The sequence below is a fragment of the Musca autumnalis genome, unplaced genomic scaffold (assembly GCF_047663935.1).
Source record: "Musca autumnalis isolate F117 unplaced genomic scaffold, ASM4766393v1 scaffold_2, whole genome shotgun sequence".
Taxonomy (NCBI): domain Eukaryota; kingdom Metazoa; phylum Arthropoda; class Insecta; order Diptera; family Muscidae; genus Musca; species Musca autumnalis.
In genome coordinates this window covers 199,619,212-199,646,622 of record NW_027411755.1, presented here as the reverse complement: position 1 = coordinate 199,646,622, position 27,411 = coordinate 199,619,212, and the positions used below count along the sequence as shown (strand labels likewise).

General features: G+C 34.0%; 1 protein-coding gene across 5 annotated transcripts in view; it reads right to left on the bottom strand.

Moving 5' to 3' along the window:
* Positions 1–27,411, bottom strand: part of qtc (GRIP domain-containing protein quick-to-court) — a 171,888-nt gene that overhangs the window by 25,823 nt on the left and 118,654 nt on the right. For all 5 annotated transcript variants that reach the window (XM_073970591.1, XM_073970590.1, XM_073970593.1 and 2 more), the window contains 2 exons: positions 8,792–9,297; positions 7,736–8,732 (listed from right to left, as the gene is read on the bottom strand). In XM_073970591.1, the coding sequence (XP_073826692.1) occupies positions 7,736–8,732; positions 8,792–9,297 (1,503 nt within the window). The remainder of the gene's footprint in view (positions 1–7,735; positions 8,733–8,791; positions 9,298–27,411) is intronic.

Genomic DNA, 27,411 nt, shown 5'->3' with positions numbered 1-27,411 from the left:
ACGACCAATAAGCGTGGATTTTTAAAGAATATTTTTCAAGGGACCAAACGACCAATAAGCGTGGATTTTTAAAGAATATTTTTCAAGGGGACCAAACGACCAATAAGCGTGGATTTTTAAAGAATATTTTTCCAGGGACCAAACGACCAATAAGCGTGGATTTTTAAAGAATATTTTTCAAGGGACCAATCGACCAACAAGCGTGGATTTTTAAACAATATTTTTCAAGGGACCAATCGACCAACAAGCGTGGATTTTTAAACAATATTTTTCAAGGGACCAATCGACCAACAAGCGTGGATTTTTAAACAATATTTTTCAAGGGACCAATCGACCAACAAGCGTGGATTTTTAAACAATATTTTTCAAGGGACCAATCGACCAACAAGCGTGGATTTTTAAACAATATTTTTCAAGGGACCAATCGACCAACAAGCGTGGATTTTTAAACAATATTTTTCAAGGGACCAATCGACCAACTAGCGTGGATTTTTAAACAATATTTTTCAAGGGACCAATCGACCAACAAGCGTGGATTTTTAAACAATATTTTTCAAGGGACCAATCGACCAACAAGCGTGGATTTTTAAACAATATTTTTCAAGGGACCAATCGACCAACAAGCGTGGATTTTTAAACAATATTTTTCAAGGGACCAATCGACCAACAAGCGTGGATTTTTAAACAATATTTTTCAAGGGACCAATCGACCAACAAGCGTGGATTTTTAAACAATATTTTTCAAGGGACCAATCGACCAACAAGCGTGGATTTTTAAACAATATTTTTCAAGGGACCAATCGACCAACAAGCGTGGATTTTTAAACAATATTTTTCAAGGGACCAATCGACCAACAAGCGTGGATTTTTAAACAATATTTTTCAAGGGACCAATCGACCAACAAGCGTGGATTTTTAAACAATATTTTTCAAGGGACCAATCGACCAACAAGCGTGGATTTTTAAACAATATTTTTCAAGGGACCAATCGACCAACAAGCGTGGATTTTTAAACAATATTTTTCAAGGGACCAATCGACCAACAAGCGTGGATTTTTAAACAATATTTTTCAAGGGACCAATCGACCAACAAGCGTGGATTTTTAAACAATATTTTTCAAGGGACCAATCGACCAACAAGCGTGGATTTTTAAACAATATTTTTCAAGGGACCAATCGACCAACAAGCGTGGATTTTTAAACAATATTTTTCAAGGGACCAATCGACCAACAAGCGTGGATTTTTAAACAATATTTTTCAAGGGACCAATCGACCAACAAGCGTGGATTTTTAAACAATATTTTTCAAGGGACCAATCGACCAACAAGCGTGGATTTTTAAACAATATTTTTCAAGGGACCAATCGACCAACAAGCGTGGATTTTTAAACAATATTTTTCAAGGGACCAATCGACCAACAAGCGTGGATTTTTAAACAATATTTTTCAAGGGACCAATCGACCAACAAGCGTGGATTTTTAAACAATATTTTTCAAGGGACCAATCGACCAACAAGCGTGGATTTTTAAACAATATTTTTCAAGGGACCAAACGACCAACAAGCGTGGATTTTTAAAGAATATTTTTCAAGGGACCAATCGACCAACAAGCGTGGATTTTTAAACCATATTTTTCAAGGGACCAAACGACCAATAAGCGTGGATTTTTAAAGAATATTTTTCAAGGGACCAAACGACCAATAAGCGTGGATTTTTAAAGAATATTTTTCAAGGGACCAAACGACCAATAAGCGTGGATTTTTAAAGAATATTTTTCAAGGGACCAAACGACCAATAAGCGTGGATTTTTAAAGAATATTTTTCAAGGGACCAAACGACCAATAAGCGTGGATTTTTAAAGAATATTTTTCAAGGGACCAAACGACCAATAAGCGTGGATTTTTAAAGAATATTTTTCAAGGGACCAAACGACCAATAAGCGTGGATTTTTAAAGAATATTTTTCAAGGGACCAAACGACCAATAAGCGTGGATTTTTAAAGAATATTTTTCAAGGGACCAAACGACCAATAAGCGTGGATTTTTAAAGAATATTTTTCAAGGGACCAAACGACCAATAAGCGTGGATTTTTAAAGAATATTTTTCAAGGGACCAAACGACCAATAAGCGTGGATTTTGAAAGAATATTTTTCAAGGGACCAAACGACCAATAAGCGTGGATTTTTAAAGAATATTTTTCAAGGGACCAAACGACCAATAAGCGTGGATTTTTAAAGAATATTTTTCAAGGGACCAAACGACCAATAAGCGTGGATTTTTAAAGAATATTTTTCAAGGGACCAAACGACCAATAAGCGTGGATTTTGAAAGAATATTTTTCAAGGGACCAAACGACCAATAAGCGTGGATTTTTGAAAGAATATTTTTCAAGGGACCAAACGACCAATAAGCGTGGATTTTTAAAGAATATTTTTCAAGGGACCAAACGACCAATAAGCGTGGATTTTTAAAGAATATTTTTCAAGGGACCAAACGACCAATAAGCGTGGATTTTGAAAGAATATTTTTCAAGGGACCAAACGACCAATAAGCGTGGATTTTGAAAGAATATTTTTCAAGGGACCAAACGACCAATAAGCGTGGATTTTTAAAGAATATTTTTCAAGGGACCAAACGACCAATAAGCGTGGATTTTTAAAGAATATTTTTCAAGGGACCAAACGACCAATAAGCGTGGATTTTTAAAGAATATTTTTCAAGGGACCAAACGACCAATAAGCGTGGATTTTTAAAGAATATTTTTCAAGGGACCAAACGACCAATAAGCGTGGATTTTTAAAGAATATTTTTCAAGGGACCAAACGACCAATAAGCGTGGATTTTTAAAGAATATTTTTCCAGGGACCAAACGACCAATAAGCGTGGATTTTTAGAGAATATTTTTCAAGGGACCAAACGACCAATAAGCGTGGATTTTTAAAGAATATTTTTCAAGGGACCAAACGACCAATAAGCGTGGATTTTTAAAGAATATTTTTCCAGGGACCAATCGACCAACAAGCGTGGATTTTTAAACAATATTTTTCAAGGGACCAATCGACCAACAAGCGTGGATTTTTAAACAATATTTTTCAAGGGACCAATCGACCAACAAGCGTGGATTTTTAAACAATATTTTTCAAGGGGCCAAACGACCAATAAGCGTGGATTTTTAAAGAATATTTTTCAAGGGACCAAACGACCAATAAGCGTGGATTTTTAAAGAATATTTTTCAAGGGACCAATCGACCAACAAGCGTGGATTTTTAAACAATATTTTTCAAGGGACCAATCGACCAACAAGCGTGGATTTTTAAACAATATTTTTCAAGGGACCAATCGACCAACAAGCGTGGATTTTTAAAGAATATTTTTCAAGGGACCAATCGACCAACAAGCGTGGATTTTTAAACAATATTTTTCAAGGGACCAATCGACCAACAAGCGTGGATTTTTAAACAATATTTTTCAAGGGACCAATCGACCAACAAGCGTGGATTTTTAAACAATATTTTTCAAGGGACCAATCGACCAACAAGCGTGGATTTTTAAACAATATTTTTCAAGGGACCAATCGACCAACAAGCGTGGATTTTTAAACAATATTTTTCAAGGGACCAATCGACCAACAAGCGTGGATTTTTAAACAATATTTTTCAAGGGACCAATCGACCAACAAGCGTGGATTTTTAAACAATATTTTTCAAGGGACCAATCGACCAACAAGCGTGGATTTTTAAACAATATTTTTCAAGGGACCAATCGACCAACAAGCGTGGATTTTTAAACAATATTTTTCAAGGGACCAATCGACCAACAAGCGTGGATTTTTAAACAATATTTTTCAAGGGACCAATCGACCAACAAGCGTGGATTTTTAAACAATATTTTTCAAGGGGCCAAACGACCAATAAGCGTGGATTTTTAAAGAATATTTTTCAAGGGACCAAACGACCAATAAGCGTGGATTTTTAAAGAATATTTTTCAAGGGGCCAAACGACCAATAAGCGTGGATTTTTAAAGAATATTTTTCAAGGGACCAAACGACCAATAAGCGTGGATTTTTAAAGAATATTTTTCAAGGGACCAAACGACCAATAAGCGTGGATTTTTAAAGAATATTTTTCAAGGGACCAAACGACCAATAAGCGTGGATTTTTAAAGAATATTTTTCAAGGGACCAAACGACCAATAAGCGTGGATTTTTAAAGAATATTTTTCAAGGGACCAAACGACCAATAAGCGTGGATTTTTAAAGAATATTTTTCAAGGGACCAAACGACCAATAAGCGTGGATTTTTAAAGAATATTTTTCAAGGGACCAAACGACCAATAAGCGTGGATTTTTAAAGAATATTTTTCAAGGGACCAAACGACCAATAAGCGTGGATTTTTAAAGAATATTTTTCAAGGGACCAAACGACCAATAAGCGTGGATTTTTAAAGAATATTTTTCAAGGGACCAACGACCAATAAGCGTGGATTTTGAAAGAATATTTTTCAAGGGACCAAACGACCAATAAGCGTGGATTTTTAAAGAATATTTTTCAAGGGACCAAACGACCAATAAGCGTGGATTTTTAAAGAATATTTTTCAAGGGACCAAACGACCAATAAGCGTGGATTTTTAAAGAATATTTTTCAAGGGACCAAACGACCAATAAGCGTGGATTTTGAAAGAATATTTTTCAAGGGACCAAACGACCAATAAGCGTGGATTTTTAAAGAATATTTTTCAAGGGACCAAACGACCAATAAGCGTGGATTTTTAAAGAATATTTTTCAAGGGACCAAACGACCAATAAGCGTGGATTTTTAAAGAATATTTTTCAAGGGACCAAACGACCAATAAGCGTGGATTTTGAAAGAATATTTTTCAAGGGACCAAACGACCAATAAGCGTGGATTTTGAAAGAATATTTTTCAAGGGACCAAACGACCAATAAGCGTGGATTTTTAAAGAATATTTTTCAAGGGACCAAACGACCAATAAGCGTGGATTTTTAAAGAATATTTTTCAAGGGACCAAACGACCAATAAGCGTGGATTTTTAAAGAATATTTTTCAAGGGACCAAACGACCAATAAGCGTGGATTTTTAAAGAATATTTTTCAAGGGACCAAACGACCAATAAGCGTGGATTTTTAAAGAATATTTTTCAAGGGACCAAACGACCAATAAGCGTGGATTTTTAAAGAATATTTTTCCAGGGACCAAACGACCAATAAGCGTGGATTTTTAGAGAATATTTTTCAAGGGACCAAACGACCAATAAGCGTGGATTTTTAAAGAATATTTTTCAAGGGACCAAACGACCAATAAGCGTGGATTTTTAAAGAATATTTTTCCAGGGACCAAACGACCAATAAGCGTGGATTTTGAAAGAATATTTTTCAAGGGACCAAACGACCAATAAGCGTGGATTTTTAAAGAATATTTTTCAAGGGACCAAACGACCAATAAGCGTGGATTTTTAAAGAATATTTTTCAAGGGACCAAACGACCAATAAGCGTGGATTTTTAAAGAATATTTTTCAAGGGACCAAACGACCAATAAGCGTGGATTTTTAAAGAATATTTTTCAAGGGACCAAACGACCAATAAGCGTGGATTTTTAAAGAATATTTTTCAAGGGACCAAACGACCAATAAGCGTGGATTTTTAAAGAATATTTTTCAAGGGACCAATCGACCAACAAGCGTGGATTTTTAAACAATATTTTTCAAGGGACCAATCGACCAACAAGCGTGGATTTTTAAACAATATTTTTCAAGGGACCAATCGACCAACAAGCGTGGATTTTTAAACAATATTTTTCAAGGGGCCAAACGACCAATAAGCGTGGATTTTTAAAGAATATTTTTCAAGGGACCAAACGACCAATAAGCGTGGATTTTTAAAGAATATTTTTCAAGGGGCCAAACGACCAATAAGCGTGGATTTTTAAAGAATATTTTTCAAGGGACCAAACGACCAATAAGCGTGGATTTTTAAAGAATATTTTTCAAGGGACCAAACGACCAATAAGCGTGGATTTTTAAAGAATATTTTTCAAGGGACCAACGACCAATAAGCGTGGATTTTGAAAGAATATTTTTCAAGGGACCAAACGACCAATAAGCGTGGATTTTTAAAGAATATTTTTCAAGGGACCAAACGACCAATAAGCGTGGATTTTTAAAGAATATTTTTCAAGGGACCAAACGACCAATAAGCGTGGATTTTTAAAGAATACTTTTCAAGGGACCAAACGACCAATAAGCGTGGATTTTTAAAGAATATTTTTCAAGGGACCAAACGACCAATAAGCGTGGATTTTTAAAGAATATTTTTCAAGGGACCAAACGACCAATAAGCGTGGATTTTTAAAGAATATTTTTCAAGGGACCAAACGACCAATAAGCGTGGATTTTTAAAGAATATTTTTCCAGGGACCAAACGACCAATAAGCGTGGATTTTTAGAGAATATTTTTCAAGGGACCAAACGACCAATAAGCGTGGATTTTTAAAGAATATTTTTCAAGGGACCAAACGACCAATAAGCGTGGATTTTTAAAGAATATTTTTCAAGGGACCAAACGACCAATAAGCGTGGATTTTTAAAGAATATTTTTCAAGGGACCAAACGACCAATAAGCGTGGATTTTTAAAGAATATTTTTCAAGGGACCAAACGACCAATAAGCGTGGATTTTTAAAGAATATTTTTCCAGGGACCAAACGACCAATAAGCGTGGATTTTTAAAGAATATTTTTCAAGGGACCAAACGACCAATAAGCGTGGATTTTTAAAGAATATTTTTCAAGGGACCAAACGACCAATAAGCGTGGATTTTTAAAGAATATTTTTCAAGGGACCAAACGACCAATAAGCGTGGATTTTTAAAGAATATTTTTCAAGGGACCAAACGACCAATAAGCGTGGATTTTTAAAGAATATTTTTCAAGGGACCAAACGACCAATAAGCGTGGATTTTTAAAGAATATTTTTCAAGGGACCAAACGACCAATAAGCGTGGATTTTTAAAGAATATTTTTCAAGGGACCAAACGACCAATAAGCGTGGATTTTTAAAGAATATTTTTCCAGGGACCAAACGACCAATAAGCGTGGATTTTTAAAGAATATTTTTCAAGGGACCAAACGACCAATAAGCGTGGATTTTTAAAGAATATTTTTCAAGGGACCAAACGACCAATAAGCGTGGATTTTTGAAGAATATTTTTCAAGGGACCAAACGACCAATAAGCGTGGATTTTTAAAGAATATTTTTCAAGGGACCAAACGACCAATAAGCGTGGATTTTGAAAGAATATTTTTCAAGGGACCAAACGACCAATAAGCGTGGATTTTTAAAGAATATTTTTCAAGGGACCAAACGACCAATAAGCGTGGATTTTTAAAGAATATTTTTCAAGGGACCAAACGACCAATAAGCGTGGATTTTTAAAGAATATTTTTCAAGGGACCAAACGACCAATAAGCGTGGATTTTTAAAGAATATTTTTCAAGGGACCAAACGACCAACAAGCGTGGATTTTTAAAGAATTTTTTCAAGGGACCAATCGATTAACAAGCGTGGATTTTTAAAATATTTTTAAACATCTAAAGATTCAAAATCCTTTAAAAGTCTCTTCAATTTAGTTCCCTCTACCTCTAAAAGATCTCTGAAAGACTCTTTAATCTGGAGTTGCCATAGTAGATATTATTTTCAGTTTTTTGTCGAATATTTACCTGATCAGCGCGAGCGATACGCTCCGCCTCCTGGCCTTTTTGATACATATGCAAATACATTTGCTTCTGTTTCTCCTCATGTTCGACCAGCTTCCTTTGCAGGTCTTCCAATTGTTTCTCCAATTCACGAATACGTTCCTTGGCATGTTCATAATCGGGTACTATATCCGCATAGCGAGTGTTGCACTCAGCTAATTTTTGTAGTAGAGCTTCAATGCGATCATTATTTGAACGCTTTACCTCTGCAGCTGCAGCATCTTGACTGCGTATTAAATCTTCGATACGTTGTTCATAGAGACGTATCAATTCCTGGCGCTGCAGTTCATACTGTTCAATGGTAGATGCTGATGGTTCACCATGATGATGATGGTCGGTGCCGCCGCCACCACCACCACAGGCAACTTCATGACCATGATGATGGCCATGCGAGGATGGTGCATATGAGGAATCTTTGGAATGGACCGATGATGAAGTCAAATCCTCAAAATGACCTGAATCGGCGAAAGAACTTTGCATATCATGATGATGATGGTGGTGATGATGCGAGGATGTGGACGATTGTGACGCATGTGTCATGACAGTGGGCGAGGCGGAGGCAGCATGACCAATGTGATGACTGTGGCCATGGTGGTGACGTGATGGCGAAGAATGTTGTTTCTGGCCATCATCAACCATATCGACAATGGGTGAGACATCTTGCGAGGTCTTGAGTTCTGCCTCACGCACAGTAACCGCATCACTTGAGGCCGAACGTTCATCGGGTGATGATAGTGAGGCCTTGAAGAGTCTTAGCTCCACAACCTCACGGGTGAGACGTAGAAGTTCAGAATCTTTCTGTTCCAAGTCCTGGCGTGCAGCACACAACAACTCTTTGAGACGACGTATTTGTCGTTGGGCCCTTTGGGTGGGTGTTAAATAATCGGCACCCACTTGGCCCGCATAATTGGAACAATGAACCACATATTTCATTTTACGACCACTAAAGGTTGTGCCATTTCTGAAAGGAAGAAGACAGAATGAGAGTTCAATTCTAGGAATATATATGGCAGTACTTACCTGGCCACATAAGGATGTTCACAGGACATTGTCGAACGACCCGATGTTGTGGTATAGGAATAAAGAGAATCTAAATCATCATCTAAGTAGGTTGTGGGTGAATCGGGTGTTACTGGCGGTGTTTTGGGTGTTGGTTTTAGGCCTCCTCCACTAGCCGCTAATTTACTTCCGGCGTTTGGAGTCTGTGATTCCTGATGAAGATGGTGATTATGATTATGCTGCTGCTGTTGCGAGGATAGAGCAGCGTTAGTTCCTGTATATGCCGGAGGCTTAGGTGATCTTGGAGTTTTTATGGGTATTCCTCCTCCTGAGCTGTAGCTAATATTCGTTGTGGTGCTTCCAGTCGCTGTGACCAAGGTTAATGGACGAGTATGTGGTGTGTTGCCGTGTGATGAAGCCGTTGCTGATGCTGTTAATGCTGCTGTCGCTGACGATGATGATGACGATGGAGTTGTCGTTGGTGTCACTACCGCCGATGATGTATGAATTCCGTTTTGATTCAGAGACTGTAACAGAAGAAAGGTTAAATTGTGAATAAACATGAAAGCACTAATATTTATAGTTTATCTCAAGGCGAAGCTTTCTCGCCACCGCTACAAATGGGTGAGATTTTCTGTGGGTTGAAGTCGGTTGGTGTGAATGTTTTGCAATTTGTTTGCATCTTTCTCTTTAGTGTGGAGTTATTTGTGGTTGGAGTGTTTTTGTTTGTTGTTTGTCTGTCTTTCTTTCTGGAAGATGGAGTTTGTGTGTGAGGGTTTGGGAATGGGTGTGAGGAGTGTGCGTGTGCTGTTTGTGCCACAACCAAACGCTTTTTGACGCACATTTATCAAATCTAATAATAACTTCATTTACAAACAGTGGGGTTTTAAGGTTAAAAATGCGCGTGGTGGGGAAAATACACGTGGTGGGTACCCTAAAAAAAATATTCTTTAAAAATCCATGACCCTAAAAAATATTCTTTAAAAATCCATGATCGTAAAAAAATATTCTTTAAACATCCATAACCCTAAAAAATATTATTTAAAAACCCATGACCCTAAAAAATATACTTTAAAAAACAACGACCGTAAAAAATATTCTTTAAAAATCCACGACCCTAAAAAATATTCTTTAAAAATCCACGACCGTAAAAAGTATTCTTTAAAAATCCACGAGCCAAAAAAAATATTCTTTAAAAATCCACGAGCCTAAAACAATATTCTTTAAAAATCCACGACCCTAAAAAATGTTCTTTAAAAATCCACGACCGTAAAAAGTATTCTTTAAAAATCCACGAGCCTAAAAAAATGTTCTTTAAAAATCCACGACCCTAAAAATACTTTTTAAAAATCCACGACTCTAAAAATTATTCTTTAAAAATCCACGACCCTTAAAAATATTCCTTAAAAATCCACAGCCCAAAAAAATATTCTTTAAAAATCCACGACCCTAAAAAAATTCTTAAAAATCCACAACCCTAAAAAATATTCTTTAAAAATCTACGACCTTAAAAAATATTCTTTAAAAATCCACGACCCTAAAAATTTTCTTTAAAAATCCATGACCCTAAAAAATATTCTTTAAAAATCCACGACCCTAAAAAAATTCTTAAAAATCCACAACCCTAAAAAATATTCTTTAAAAATCTACGACCTTAAAAAATATTCTTTAAAAATCCACGACCCTAAAAATTTTCTTTAAAAATCCATGACCCTAAAAAATATTCTTTAAAACTCCACGACCCTATAAAAATTTTCTTTAAAAATCCCGACCCTAAAAAAATATTCATTAAAACTCCACGATCCTCAAAAAAATTCTTTAAAAATTCACGACTATAAACAATTATTCTTTAAAAATCCAAGGCCCCAAAAAATATTCTTTAAAAATCCACGAGCCTAAAAAAATATTCTTTAAAAATCCACGAGCCTAAAAAAATATTCTTTAAAAATCCACGAGCCTAAAAAAATATTCTTTAAAAATCCACGAGCCTAAAAAAATATTCTTTAAAAATCCACGACCCTAAAAAATATTCTTTAAAAATCCACGACCCTAAAAAAATATTCTTTAAAAATCCACGACCCTAAAAAATATTCTTTAAAAATCCACGACCCTAAAAAAATATTCTTTAAAAATCCACGACCCTAAAAAAATATTCTTTAAAAATCCACGACCCTAAAAAAATATTCTTTAAAAATCCACGACCCTAAAAAATATTCTTTAAAAATCCACGACCCTAAAAAAATATTCTTTAAAAATCCACGAACCTAAAAAAATATTCTTTAAAAATCCACGACCCTAAAAAATATTTTTTAAAAATCCACGACCCTAAAAAATATTCTTGAAAATTCGACGACCCTAAAAAAAAATTCTTTAAAAATCCATGACCCTAAAAATATTCTTTAAAAATCCACGACCCTAAAAAAATATTCTTTAAAAATCCACGACCCTAAAAAAATATTCTTTAAAAATCCACGACCCTAAAAAAATATTCTTTAAAAATCCACGACCCTAAAAAAATATTCTTTAAAAATCCACGACTAAAAAAAATATTCTTTAAAAATCCACGACCCTAAAAAAATATTCTTTAAAAATCCACGACCCTAAAAAATATTCTTTAAAAATCCACGACCCTAACAAAATATTCTTTAAAATCCACGACCCTAAAAAAATATTCTTTAAAAATCCACGAACCTAAAAAATATTCTTTAAAAATCCACGACCCTAACAAAATATTCTTTAAAAATCCACGACCCTAAAAAAATATTCTTTAAAAATCCACGAACCTAAAAAATATTCTTTAAAAATCCACGACCCTAAAAAAATATTCTTTAAAAATCCACGACCTTAAAAAATTTTCTTTAAAAATCCACGACCCTTAAAAAAATATTCTTTAAAAATCCACGACCCTAAAAAAATATTCTTTAAAAATCCACGACCCTAAAAAATATTCTTTAAAAATCCACGACCCTAACAAAATATTCTTAAAAATCCACGACCCTAAAAAAATATTCTTTAAAAATCCACGAACCTAAAAAATATTCTTTAAAAATCCACGACCCTAAAAAAATATTCTTTAAAAATCCACAACCCTAAAAAAATATTCTTTAAAAATCGACGACCCTAAAAAAATATTCTTTAAAAATCCACGACCCTAAAAAAATATTCTTTAAAAATCCACGACCCTAAAAAATATTCTTTAAAGATACACGACCCTAAAAAAATATTCTTTAAAAATCCACGACCCTAAAAAAATATTCTTTAAAAATCCACGACCCTAAAAAAATATTCTTTAAAAATCCACGACCCTAAAAAAATATTCTTTAAAAATCCACGACCCTAAAAAATATTCTTTAAAAATCCACGACCCTAAAAAAATATTCTTTAAAAATCCACGACCCTAAAAAATATTCTTTAAAAATCCACGACCCTAAAAAAATATTCTTTAAAAATCCACGACCCTAAAAAATATTCTTTAAAAATCCACGACCCTAAAAAAATATTTTTTAAAAATCCACGACCCTAAAAAAATATTCTTTAAAAATCCACGACCTTAAAAAATATTCTTTAAAACATCAACGACCCTAAAAAAATATTCTTTAAAAATGCACGACCTTAAAAAATATTCTTTAAAAATCCACGACCCTTAACAAAATATTCTTTAAAAATCCACGACCCTAAAAAAATATTCTTTAAAAATCCACGACCCTAAAAAATATTCTTTAAAAATCCACGACCCTAAAAAAATATTCTTTAAAAATCCACGACTCTAAAAAAATATTCTTTAAAAATCCACGAACCTAAAAAATATTCTTTAAAAATCCACGACCCTAAAAAAATATTCTTTAAAAATCCACAACCCTAAAAAAATATTCTTTAAAAATCGACGACCCTAAAAAAATATTCTTTAAAAATCCACGACCCTAAAAAATATTCTTTAAAGATACACGACCCTAAAAAATATTCTTTAAAAATCCACGACCCTAAAAAATATTCTTTAAAAATCCACGACCCTAAAAAAATATTCTTTAAAAATCCACGACCCTAAAAAAATATTCTTTAAAAATCCACGACCCTAAAAAAATATTCTTTAAAAATCCACGAACCTAAAAAATATTCTTTAAAAATCCACGACCCTAAAAAAATATTCTTTAAAAATCCACGACCCTAAAAAAATATTCTTTAAAAATCCACGACCCTAAAAAAATATTCTTTAAAAATCCACGACCCTAAAAAAATATTCTTTAAAAATCGACGACCCTAAAAAAATATTCTTTAAAAATCCACGAGCCTAAAAAAATATTCTTTAAAAATCCACGACCCTAAAAAATATTCTTTAAAGATACACGACCCTAAAAAATATTCTTTAAAAATCCACGACCCTAAAAAATATTCTTTAAAAATCCACGACCCTAAAAAAATATTCTTTAAAAATCCACGACCCTAAAAAAATATTCTTTAAAAATCCACGACCCTAAAAAATATTCTTTAAAAATCCACGACCCTAAATAAATATTTTTTAAAAATCCACGACCCTAAACAAATATTCTTTAAAAATCCACGACCCTAAAAAAATATTGTTTAAAAATCCACGACCCAAAAAAAAAAAATATTCTATAAAAATCCACGACCCTAAAAAAATATTCTTTAAAAATCCACGACCCTAAAAAAATATTCTTTAAAAATCCACGACCCTAAAAAATATTCTTTAAAAATCCACGACCCTAAACAATATTCTTTAAAAATCCACGACGCTAAAAAAATATTCTTTAAAAATCAACGACCATAAAAAATATTCTTTAAAAATCCACGACCCTAAACAATATTCTTTAAAAATCCACGACCCTAAAAAAATATTCTTTAAAAATCCACGACCCTAAACAATATTCTATAAAAATCCACGACCCTAAAAAAATATTCTTTAAAAATCCACGACCCTAAAAAAATATTCTTTAAAAATCCACGACCCTAAAAAAATATTCTTTAAAAATCCACGACCCTAAAAAATATTCTTTAAAAATCCACGACCCTAAAAAAATATTCTTTAAAAATCCACGACCCTAAAAAATATTCTTTAAAAATCCACGACCCTAAAAAAATATTCTTTAAAAATCCACGACCCTAAAAAATATTCTTTAAAAATCCACGACCCTAAAAAATATTTTTTAAAAATCCACGACCCTAAAAAAATATTCTTTAAAAATCCACGACCTTAAAAAATATTCTTTAAAACATCAACGACCCTAAAAAAATATTCTTTAAAAATGCACGACCTTAAAAAATATTCTTTAAAAATCCACGACCCTTAACAAAATATTCTTTAAAAATCCACGACCCTAAAAAAATATTCTTTAAAAATCCACGACCCTAAAAAATATTCTTTAAAAATCCACGACCCTAAAAAAATATTCTTTAAAAATCCACGACTCTAAAAAAATATTCTTTAAAAATCCACGAACCTAAAAAATATTCTTTAAAAATCCACGACCCTAAAAAAATATTCTTTAAAAATCGACGACCCTAAAAAAATATTCTTTAAAAATCCACGACCCTAAAAAAATATTCTTTAAAAATCCACGACCCTAAAAAATATTCTTTAAAAATCCACGACCCTAAAAAAATATTCTTTAAAAATCCACGACTCTAAAAAAATATTCTTTAAAAATCCACGAACCTAAAAAATATTCTTTAAAAATCCACAACCCTAAAAAAATATTCTTTAAAAATCGACGACCCTAAAAAAATATTCTTTAAAAATCCACGACCCTAAAAAAATATTCTTTAAAAATCCACGACCCTAAAAAATATTCTTTAAAGATACACGACCCTAAAAAATATTCTTTAAAAATCCACGACCCTAAAAAATATTCTTTAAAAATCCACGACCCTAAAAAAATATTCTTTAAAAATCCACGACCCTAAAAAAATATTCTTTAAAAATCCACGACCCTAAAAAAATATTCTTTAAAAATCCACGAACCTAAAAAATATTCTTTAAAAATCCACGACCCTAAAAAAATATTCTTTAAAAATCCACGACCCTAAAAAAATATTCTTTAAAAATCCACGACCCTAAAAAAATATTCTTTAAAAATCCACGACCCTAAAAAAATATTCTTTAAAAATCGACGACCCTAAAAAAATATTCTTTAAAAATCCACGAGCCTAAAAAAATATTCTTTAAAAATCCACGACCCTAAAAAATATTCTTTAAAGATACACGACCCTAAAAAATATTCTTTAAAAATCCACGACCCTAAAAAATATTCTTTAAAAATCCACGACCCTAAAAAAATATTCTTTAAAAATCCACGACCCTAAAAAAATATTCTTTAAAAATCCACGACCCTAAAAAATATTCTTTAAAAATCCACGACCCTACAAAAAATTTCCTTTAAAAATCCACGAGCCTAAAAAAATATTCTTTAAAAATCCGCGACCCTAAAAAAATAATCTTTAAAAATCCACGACCCTAAAAAATATTCTTTAAAAATCCACGACCCTAAATAAATATTTTTTAAAAATCCACGACCCTAAACAAATATTCTTTAAAAATCCACGACCCTAAAAAAATATTGTTTAAAAATCCACGACCCAAAAAAAAAATATTCTATAAAAATCCACGACCCTAAAAAAATATTCTTTAAAAATCCACGACCCTAAAAAAATATTCTTTAAAAATCCACGACCCTAAAAAATATTCTTTAAAAATCCACGACCATAAAAAAATATTCTTTAAAAATCCACGACTATAAAAAATTATTTTTGAAAAATCCACGACCTTAAAAAATATTCTTTAAAAATCCGCGACCCTAAAAAAATATTCTTTAAAAATCCACGACCCTAAAAAAATTTTTTTTAAAAATCCACGACCTTAAAAAAAAATTCTTTAAAAATCCACGACCCTAAAAAAATATTCTTTAAAAATCCACGACCCTAAAAAATATTCTTTAAAAATCCACGACCCTAAAAAATATTCTTTAAAGATACACGACCCTAAAAATATTCTTTAAAAATCCACGACCCTAAAAAATATTCTTTAAAAATCCACGACCCTACAAAAAATTTCCTTTAAAAATCCACGAGCCTAAAAAAATATTCTTTAAAAATCCACGAGCCTAAAAAAATATTCTTCAAAAATCCGCGACCCTAAAAAAATAATCTTTAAAAATCCACGACCCTAAAAAATATTCTTTAAAAATCCACGACCCTAAATAAATATTTTTTAAAAGTCCACGACCCTAAACAAATATTCTTTAAAAATCCACGACCCTAAAAAAATATTGTTTAAAAATCCACGACCCTAAAAAAATATTCTTTAAAAATCCACGACCCAAAAAAAAAAATATTCTATAAAAATCCACGACCCTAAAAAACATTCTTTAAAAATCCACGACCCTAAAAAAATATTCTTTAAAAATCCACGACTCTAAAAACTATTCTTTAAAAATCCACACCCTAAAAAATATTCTTTAAAAATCCACGACACTAAAAACTATTCTTTAAAAATCCACGACCCTAAAAAACATTCTTTAAAAATCCACGACCCTAAAAAAATATTCTTTAAAAATCCACGACTCTAAAAACTATTCTTTAAAAATCCACACCCTAAAAAATATTCTTTAAAAATCCACGACCCTAAAAAAATATTCTTTAAAAATCCACGACCTTAAAAAAATATTCTTTAAAAATCCACGACCCTAAAAAAATATTCTTTAAAAATCCACGACCCTAAAAAAATATTCTTTAAAAATCCACGACCCTAAAAAATATTCTTTAAAAATCCACGACCCTAAAAAAATATTCTTTAAAAATCCACGACCCTAAAAAAATATTCTTTAAAAATCCACGACCCTAAAAAAATATTCTTTAAAAATCCACGACCCTAAAAAAACATTCTTTAAAATTCCACGACCCTAAAAAAATATTCTTTAAAAATCCACGACCCAAAGAAAATATTCTTTAAAAATCCACGACCCTAAAAAATACTCTTTAAAAATCCACGACCCTAAAAAAACATTCTTTAAAAATCCACGACCCTAAAAAATATTCTTTAAAAATCCACGACCCTAAAAAAACATTCTTTAAAAATCCACGACCCTAAAAAAATATTCTTTAAAAATCCACGGCCCTAAAAAAATATTCTTTAAAAATCCACGACCCAAAAAAATATTCTTGAAAATTTGACGACCATAAAAAATTAAATAAAAATCCACGCTTGTTGGTCTATTGTTGCCTCAAAAAATATGGTGAAACCACTGTGGCCCTGGGCGTTTACTCCACAACAAATATGAAACAAGAAAAACCTTTCCTTTTTCACATTCAAATAACAAATGGAAAAGAAAATTTGTGCGAATCTCATGGTTTGATTGATGGTAAATTCTGCATTTTGTTTTTTTTTTTTTTTTTTTTTTTGTATTTTTCTGGCAATAGCTGGGAAGTAGGTTCGATCAATGGCGGATCGTTATTCATTCATTTTTTTGTCATTTTTTTCTTCAAACATTGTTTTTTGATGCATTTACATTTTCTTCTTTGTTGCTGTTGCTAATATTTTTTGTTTGTAATTGAACAAAGGTTTTGTTTTGAAACCGCATTTGCCTGGTTAGTAGTTTTAATGTGTGTATTGTGGTTTCAAAGCGCTTACTACCCTTTCCAATATGTCTTAAGACAATCAAAACCACAATTTTGATTTCCTCAGCGGCGGCCATTGGAACTTCCCAATCGCTGCTTAGGAAGTCAAGCTCTCTATATGCTTGACTTCAAAGCGTACACATGAATGTAGAATGAATTTGATAAAATTGAAAACTTTATTTTTCTCTTGGCATTCCGGCAAATTTTAATCTTAGAAATTGCTCAGCCATAACTTCATAAAAATTATATTTTTATTGTTAATTAATGTATAATTTTGTTGTTGGTGTTGTGGAAATTATGGAATTTTTCAAAGAATGTTTAATTTCTTTATTAATGAATGCTCTATGGCAGAGAAAATTATGGTGATGGAATGGAGGGTGGAATGTCAGAGCCATAATTCGAAGTATCTAAAGGGAATTTTTGAAAGACCAGAAAGGTTCAAATGGTGATTTATAAGAGTCACAGAAGGGGACAACAGAGAATTTTGTTCAAAAAATATTTTATCAAAGACCCGAAGGTCTACGATCCTTAATAAATTCCTTAAAGATATATCTTTGGTCTTTAAATTTATCAAATGTCAAATGTCGCATTATAAGAATTTTCCATAATTTCTTTACAATTTCCTTCATTTTGTGTTAACGTATCACATTGTTTATGGACATGACCGCCCGTGGGCTCGCTCGCTTTTGTTACTTTTTGTTTCTCATATTTATTATGATTTGTAGCTATTTAACATTTTCCAACCTTCAAGTGGAGGTTAACACTTGAGTTGAGTCTGTTTCTCTTTGCTGTTGTTGACTCGCTAATGATGTCGCCTATCTGTTTTTCTGTCTTGTATTGTTTTTCCAACCACATTTCTTTTATTTAACCCCAACGGCGTTGGTAATTTAAAGTCACAGCCAGACAGACTACTTGAAGTGAAAAGTGTCCCCTTTTCTTCATTCAAAGAAATAATGTCATCGCGGGTAATCATATTTATAACCACTTAAGCATAAAATTGGCTTTTGCTTAGCCAACTTAGAATTATGGCTAACAAGGCAAGAAAAGAAAGAAAAATAAAAATAATTATGTATTTTGAAAAATCGTTTATAATTGAAAAAGAAAATTAGAAATTCTTTGTTAAATCGGGGGAGAATTAGAAAAGTTTGCGGCCTAGGCAACACGCCATTTGTTGGAAAGATTGACAGTTTTTAACCTACACATATTCAGGACAGTTTGAGATACGATGATGTGTTGTGTTGCTTACAGTGACTTGATTGAGACACCTCCAAAACATGGTTTTTTAACGCAACACACATTTTTGATAATTTGTCTTGACAGGGTTAACGAGTACAAAATACTACCTCACTAGCCAAAATAGCAAAGTCGTATGTTTTTTACTTTTCGTGTAGCACAGTGTTAAAGTTGAACATATTTTTAAAATTTAAGAAACAGGTGAAAAGTATTAAATTTTGCTGCTTCTAAATCGCCATAACGTAGTTTTTGCTACATAAACTTGGCATTTTCAAAATGTTTCAAGCAGAGTTAATTTTTAATATTTTAAGAAAAAATTGTTTTGAAAAAGTGTTGTAGAAATGTGTGTAAAAAATTCGTCAAAATGTGTCCAGATTTTGCATAATTTTGAAATGTATTGGAGTATAACAAAAAAGAGTGTCGAGAAGGTCGTGAGAATTTTTTTTTGTATTTTTCTCTTGATTGTTGTCTTTGATATTGCGCAAACAAAACTTGCGTCTTGCTTGCGCATTTTGAGTTATGCCGAAAATGGTGGAAATAGCCTTGGGTCAAATTTTTGCATTTTGGGGTTTTTGTCTTAATTTTCTCTATTATTGATGTACAGTATGTCGTGTTTTGGCTTAATGTCTGTGTTCACCCTACATAAGACAATGTGTGCACGTCCACCATTATGTTATAGGTACTATATACAATGATTCATATGAAATGATGGCGATGTACAAGGAGTGAATGCGCAAAAAATGGAGATCAATAAAAAAAAATTAATTTCGGTTTTTGGTATAACTGTCGTTACATGGTAATATGGTACAAAATTTTAAGTCTCTAACCAAAATGTCAAGATCATATATTGTTTACTTCTACAATTACACTGTGTTAAAGCTAAACAAATTTTAATAATTTGCAGAGCACCATAAAAAATTAATTTTTTTTTGGTGTATAAAGTGTAATATTTTTTTACGCATCAAAAGTGGCCATTTTAGAATAGAATCGTCAACTTCAGGTAGATATTAGAATCTTAGAAAAATATTTTTATGGCAAAAGAAGTTTAGAAACATATTAAAAATTAATTTAAAATGTGTCTATTTTTTCCCCTATCTTTGAAAAGTATTTAGGGTTAAAAAAATAGCGGAATATTTTATATGGAGGTTATTCCAAAACGAGAATATATGGAGATGATGTTTGATACAAATATTTTCAATCCCTTCAAAATGCACAATTCACAAGCCAGTTTAGTTGCAATATATGCCTAAAATTTTCGAAAAAAAAACCCAAATTTGACTGTACCTCTATATGGGGGTTTTCAAATCTTTGACCTATATTGACAAATTTGCAACGTGAATTCTTAGGCATTCAGAACCATAAATCCTAATTTACAGATAAATATACTAAAAAATGTGGCCAAGACCCTGGAAATAAATAAAATCGGGATATACCCTTGTATGGGAGCTAAAATAAAATGTTGACCGAACGTAATAATTTTTTGCCAAATATTAGCTTAACCAATAATTAATCATATTAGAAGATTATAGATTAAGCAAATAAGAAATATAGGCAAAACCGTAAAAACACTTCATAGTTTTTATGGTACCCATTTATGAGGGCTTCGAATATACCTCTCCAATCCCTTAATTTTCACCAAAACTGGTGATTGATCGAAAATATTAACATTAGATAACCCAAATGCTTCTCTGAATAAATCTCCGTTTTTTGGAATCTTCTCCCAATGTGCGATGTATGAGAGTTCACATTGTCCTGGTGCACAATGATTCGTCTTCTCTTGTTCGTTCTTCGAATTTCTCCGGAGTCTTCAGGCAAACAAATTGTAGTTTACCACTCAGAATTACCCGTCCTACGTTGATCAAGCCGTATAGTCGGCACATGGTCAGTTTTGCTGAAGTAACAGGCGACCATTTGCTTCGAAGTGCTTCTTCCATGAACAACTTTCGTAGGATTTGGTTCGCCATCGAAGTCGGCCGTTTTTTTGACGACTCTCACCACCTTCGTTTTTTAGCGGGTGTCGGCAATTAAACCAGTTTTTTTTAAGTGGTTTGTGTGGAACTTTTTATACCCTCAGCCTTTAGGCTAGAAAGGGTATATACACTTTGATACGACCAAAAATGTGCCTCATCGAAATAACGGTTTTAGACCCCAAGTATGTTTGGACGAAATCCGTTTCAGACAATTTGGAGTTGATTTAGCAATGTTCGTCCGTCTGTCTGTCTGGCTGGCTGGAACGCACGATAACTCTCGAATGGATGAACCGATTCGGACCAAGATTTGGCTTTCGTAAAATATGACTAAACTTAGTTTAAGTTCGAAGGAGGGTTATCTAGGTCCGCTCCTTCCGGTACCTCACCCACAAAAATTCGAAAATCTTCGGAGAATGTGTGCGTACGATAACTCTTGAACGGAGTAACTGATATGGTCCATACTGTGCACATCGTGACATGTCTACCAGACTTAGATGAGGTTTCAAAATGGACTCAATCGATCCACTCCTTCGGGTACCTCCCACACAAAATTTGGGATAAGTTCAGTTTAGGACCTGCTCTCGAATAGCTTTGATTTTTTTGTAACAACTTGTATTCACTGCCCCCCATACGACGGTACAAGTTTTATCAGGGGTAAGTCCATACTTCCTGAGAAATGTGCAAAACACACTATGACACCGTGTGTAGTGGTTGGAGCGCAAGAAAACGCTAGAACGGGTCTACCGATTCGATCCAAAATTTGGCCTTCGTAATATATTGTTCAAACTTAGTTTCAGTTCGAAGATAAGCTATATCTGCCTACTCCATCAGGTACCTCCCCCCCACGAAAGTTCAAAAATGTTCGGAAAAATTGTGTGCACGATAACTCTTGAAGGGAGTGACCGATTTGTTCCATAATTTACACATCCTAATATATCTACCAGGTATAGGTCAGGATTAAATATGGTCTATATTTGTCCACTCCTTCATGTACCTCCCACACAACATTTCGGATAAGTTCAATTTAAGACCTGCTCTCGAATCCCTTTGATTTTTATTGAGGCAACTTGCATTCGCTACCTCAATTATGACGGTAAAAGTTTTTACGGGGGCAAATCCATACTTCTTGAGAAAACAGCCCGAAAGGTGTAAAAAGACCCCCTATGGCACTATGTGTAGTGGCTGGAGAGCACGATAACTCTCGAACTAATCAACCGATTTGGTCCAAAATTGGTTATATTTCCATTCCTTTAAGTGCCTCCTCCGCAACACTTTTGAACTTTAATCCTAATCCACATTTTTGTCGGCAAGTTCAAATGTCCAAAAAATTCTGAAATGACCCTAAATACATTCGATCTGTCCGAGATAAAAGTTTCAATTCACATACGCTGAGGGTATATCTCTGTCGGCAAAGCCGACTGATACTTTTTTACTTGTTAAACAATAGAACACCTTGTAAAGAAGTCTTCTATGGAAATAGACAATCATATAAAAAGGGGTTTTGCTTAGGTCTTCCACGGATAAACTTCATCCTTAAACTTGTCACTTCTTAATGGGACCTTCTATTGATGGAGATCCTTTTAAATTATTCTATACAAGAATTCATCGATAATTTTGGGGTATTGTAACGTGACAAGTTCCACGTACATTACAGAAGTGCAGGGGTCACGTACATACAACATCCACGGTCTGCCCATACGATCATAGCAGCAGTGCGTCAACTTGGATTCAACAACGCATCCATCTATTTCAGTCGTGCAGTAGAGTCATTTGCTCACTGTAAGTGAAGCGGAATAATTCGCAATCACTCCATACAAGGTAAGCCTTTAGTATTTTGGTTTTCGCTGTCGGAGTCAGCATGCTACTGCTGGGGCTTGCTATCCACCAAGGTATTTCTGGGTGGATTGTTGCGTTTGAAAATTTTGTAAGGGACTACCCACTGTGTGGCAGTCCCATTAATACATTGAACACAGTGAATTTTGTTCACTGTGCCACACAGAGACTTATGTTTCCTGTTCCACACATAGACTTCGGTTTTCTGTCCCACACGGAGGTTTCGACTTTTCGTCTCACACGGAAGCTTCGGCTTCCCGTCCCAAACAGAGACTTCGTCTTTCTGTCACACACGGAAGCTTCGGCTTTCCGTCGCCCACGGTAGCTTCAGCTTCTGGTCTCATATAGAAACTTCGGTATACTGTCCCTCAGAGAAACTTCGAGATCGTAGCGTTCCCGATCATCATAAAACCCGATCGTCAATCAACACGTTCCCAATCACCACCGAATCGTATCCTCAACCAGTTTCGTCGTTCCCGATCGTCAACAACACTATTCCGATCACCACCGAATCGCAGCCTCAAACAGATTCGTCGTTCCCAATCATCATAGAACCCAATCTACACCTACTACTATCGTTATCATCCAACTTCATCATTACCGATCTTCGTCAATCATACTTGTTCCGAACTACTTCGGCCGAGTTGCCGAACATCAGCCACACGATGCATAGCATCGGTAATGTTCTCGATCACCTATAAATCTTCAGCAATCATTTAAGCTGAGGGGTCCTCGATGGATGGTCTTATATGGAAAGAAGACCTCATAAGAGCGGCCTTATATGAATAGAAAACATTCTAAAGAGGCCCTTTTATGGTAAGAAGACCACTTTAGAGGTCTTTTATGGATAGAGAGTAATGGAAATGTTTATACCCTCAGCATTTATGCTAACGAGGGTATATATACTTTCATACGGGCAAAATGTGCCTCATAGAAATAACGGTTTTAGACCCCAAGTATGTTTAGACGAAATTCGTTTCAGACAATTTGGAGTCTGGAAAGTTCAAAATTTATCTGTAAAATGGTGTGAACGATAACTCTCGAAGGGAGCAATCGATTTGGTCCAAAGTTTGTACATCGTATTATTCATTCTAGATATAGATCGGGTTCGAATATGGAGTATATTGGTCCACTCCTTCGGGTACCTCCCACACAAAATTCGGTTAAAGTGAAGTTTAAGAGCCCCTCTCGGATCATTTTGAAATTTGTTTCAGTAAGTTCTCCCTGCGGCTCCCTTTACGACGGTGTAATTTTTTCTCGCGCAAGTCCATACTTCCTGAGATATTGGCTTAAAAGTTCCAAGAAGCCCTGACGATACCAACCAAAACGGCATATCCGCAAGTAATTCTCGCAGGGAGTTTCTGATTGGTGTAGACTTTGCACATCATATTATTTCATCCAGTCCAGACGGCACCAACCAAAATGCAAATCCGCAAGATAATTCTCGCAGGAGTTTCTGATTGGTGCAGACTTTGCATATCATATTATTTTATCCAGTCATGTATCAGGTTGGAATATGGGCTATATCGGTCCATTCCTTCGGTACCTCCCACACAAAATTCGAAAAAAGTGAAGTTTAAGAGCTCCTCTCGCATTGTTTTGATTCTTTTTTCAGTAGGTTGTTCTAGCGGCCTCATTTTCAACGGTAAAACCTTTTTCCGGAGTAAGTCAAAACTTTCTGATATAATGGTCCAAGCAGAACTTTTTATACCCTCCATCATGAAATATTCTGAGCTAATATGGAATAATTAATTTAATTTAACTTGGTTAAAAATTGGGTACCTCCCACACAAACTTCGGATAAAGTGAAGTTTAAGAGCTCCTCTCGGATCGCCTTGAATTTTTTCAGCAGGTTGTCCTTGCGACTCCCTTTATGACGGTACAACTTTTTTCTTGCGCAAGTCCATACTTCCTGAGATATTGGCCTTAGTGTTCCAAGAAACCCTGACGGCACCAACCAAAATGCAAATCCGCAAGATAATTCTCGCAGGAGTTTCTGATTGGTGCAGACTTTGCATATCATATTATTTTATCCAGTCATGTATCAGGTTGGAATATGGGCTATATCGGTCCATTCCTTCGGTACCTCCCACACAAAATTCGAAAAAAGTGAAGTTTAAGAGCTCCTCTCGCATTGTTTTGATTCTTTTTTCAGTAGGTTGTTCTAGCGGCCTCATTTTCAACGGTAAAACCTTTTTCCGGAGTAAGTCAAAACTTTCTGATATAATGGTCCAAGCAGAACTTTTTATACCCTCCATCATGAAATATTCTGAGCTAATATGGAATAATTAATTTAATTTAACTTGGTTAAAAATTGTAGCTAAATCTAAACCTCAAAATATGGGGGCTATACCAAAACGTAAACCTAAATAGACAATTTACACCTAATTTGTTGGTTAAAAACTGTAGCTAAAATCCTCCAAATACCACCGATTTGGTCCAAACGGTTTACATCGTATTACTTCTTACAGCCTCGAATTATGTCCGAATATTAACTACATTCGGGTACCTCCCACACAAATTTTGAAAAGAGTGTAGTTTAAGGACTCGTCTGGAATCGTTTTTAAATTGTCAACATGTTGGGTATGCGGCCCTAGTTAAGGCGGTTCAAGGTTTTCGGGAGCAAATCAATACTTCCTGTGAAATCGGCCTATAGACGTCAAAAGTATTGTGTTGGCTTCTTTTCGTTAGATCCGAGACTGAGGGTATATCTCTGTCGGCACAGCTGACTGATACTTTCTTACTTGTTTCTTTAGTTTATTTTCCGTGCGGAAAATTTCGAGGGAAATATTCATGATTGCCCCGTATGTTTGTCTTGTTGGTTAATATTTCTTGAAACATATGAAATTGTATATGTTCTACGTTTGGTCACCGGAGCAAATGTGCTTTATAGTCATTTAAGTAACTGTATGGGAAGGATTTAGCACTCACCTTCTTGTTCCGAGTCTATTGATGTTATAAAGCGTGGGTTTGTAAAAAATATTTCCTTGGCCAATCTTCCATTAAAGATACACTGACGTAAGTTATTAAATGTTTACAACAAACTATTAAAATATATTACATACATACAAATGTAAATATGTATGTATGTATCTACACTTCATCACTCTACTTTAAAATGCAATTTAGCAAACAGCAAAAAAAAGGAACATCTGAAAAGAGCTCACAAGGAAGGACTTACTGCACTTAATGGAAAAATGTGAATGAACAGAAGAAGAAAAAAAAAAAATAACAGAACCAGGCCAGGACAATCATTCTGGCCCCATGCCAAAAGACAAACATTTTTCTCTTCACATTGTTGGCAGTGTTGTTTGTTGTTGTTGTTTTTGCATTTCTCATTGGTTATTTAGTTTCCTTTTCTTACTGATGATTTGTGTTTGTTTTGTAAAAAATTAGCAACAACAAACACCATAATAAAAAACGATACTAGCAACAAAAACAACAACAACAACGGATATGTACATATCCTTGGAAGTGATTAAACTTTGCATTGCTGGTGATAGTCATCCTGTTGGTTGGTGTTTGTTTGGCGTCAACTATTCTCGAGGTATGCAGCAGGACAAACAAAAAATGTGTGGCAAATTGCCATGGCCGCGCCACCAGCAGCGTTAGACAGTCTGCCGGGCAGCCAGGCAGCGAACTAAGACATGAAAATTTAAATGAAAAAATCTGTTATATTGTCTCTTTGCCGTGATGAGTTAACAACGGATGGCTAAATTATTTAAAATGGCCAATAAAGTGGCAAACTAATTACAACAAGGAAAGGCATTTATTATTTATGATGGGTATGAGGAATGGGCACCACAAAGAGAGAGTGAGTTGACAAAATGTTTTTTTTCTCTTATTAATTATATAATGATGTTGTAAGAGGACATTTTACAACACTAATTGAATTATATATTAAGCGAAAGGTTCATTCTTAGTGACTTTGAGGGAGTGAGTTTTTAAGAATTAGCGGGTGTTAACAGATGATCTAAAGGTCTTCTATAAAGAGATGACCTTTTAAAGGTCAGATATAAGAGATAAGACTTTTTAAAGGTTTTTAACAGAGAAAACACCTTGTGAAGGTCTTCTAGGGGCAGAAGACGTCATAGAGGTATTTTATAGCCAGAAACAACTTCTCAAGATCTTCCAGAGACAGAAGAACTTCTAAAGCCCCAAAATAGCCGGCAGACCATATAAAAGTCTTCTATAGAAAGAAGATCTTAAAAAGGTCCCCTATAACCACAAGTCCTTAAAAGGGTATTCTATTACCAGAAGATCTTATAAAGGTGTTCTCTAGCCAGAAGAACTTATGAAGACCTTATAAAATTCTTCTACAGCCAGAAGACCTTATAAAGGTCTTATATAACCAGAAGACCGATTTAAGGTCTTCTATAGCCAGAAGGTTTATGGTCTTCTATACCTAGAAGACCTTATACAGGTCTTCTATAGCCTGAAGACCTTATAAAGGTATTTTATAGCCAGAATACCATAAAAAACCTTCTGTAGACAGAAGACCACATAAAGGTTTTCTATAGCTAGAAGACCTCATAAAGGTCTTCTATAGTTAGAAGACCTTATAGAGGTCTTCTATTGCCCACGAAAACCTTCTAAAGGTCTTCTACAGACAGAAGACCCTGTAACGGCCTTCCTGCTAAAGGTCTTCTATAGAAGAAATACCTTCTTAAGGACCACTATAGAATGAAGACATTCTAAAATTCTTCTATTTAGTCTTTTAAAAGTCTTCTGGAGACAGAAGAACAGACAAAAGACCCTCTAAAGGTTTTTTTAAATACAGAATACCCTCTAAATGTCTTCTAAAAAAGAAGACCATCAAAGGATTATCCCAAAAAAAGAAAAACCTCTAAAGGTTTTCTGTAGAAAAACTACCCTCTAAAGGTCTTCTAGAGACAGAAGACCTTCTAAAGGTCTTCTAGAGGCAGAAGACCTTAAAAGGTCTACTACAGACAGAAGACCTTACGAAGGTCTTCTACA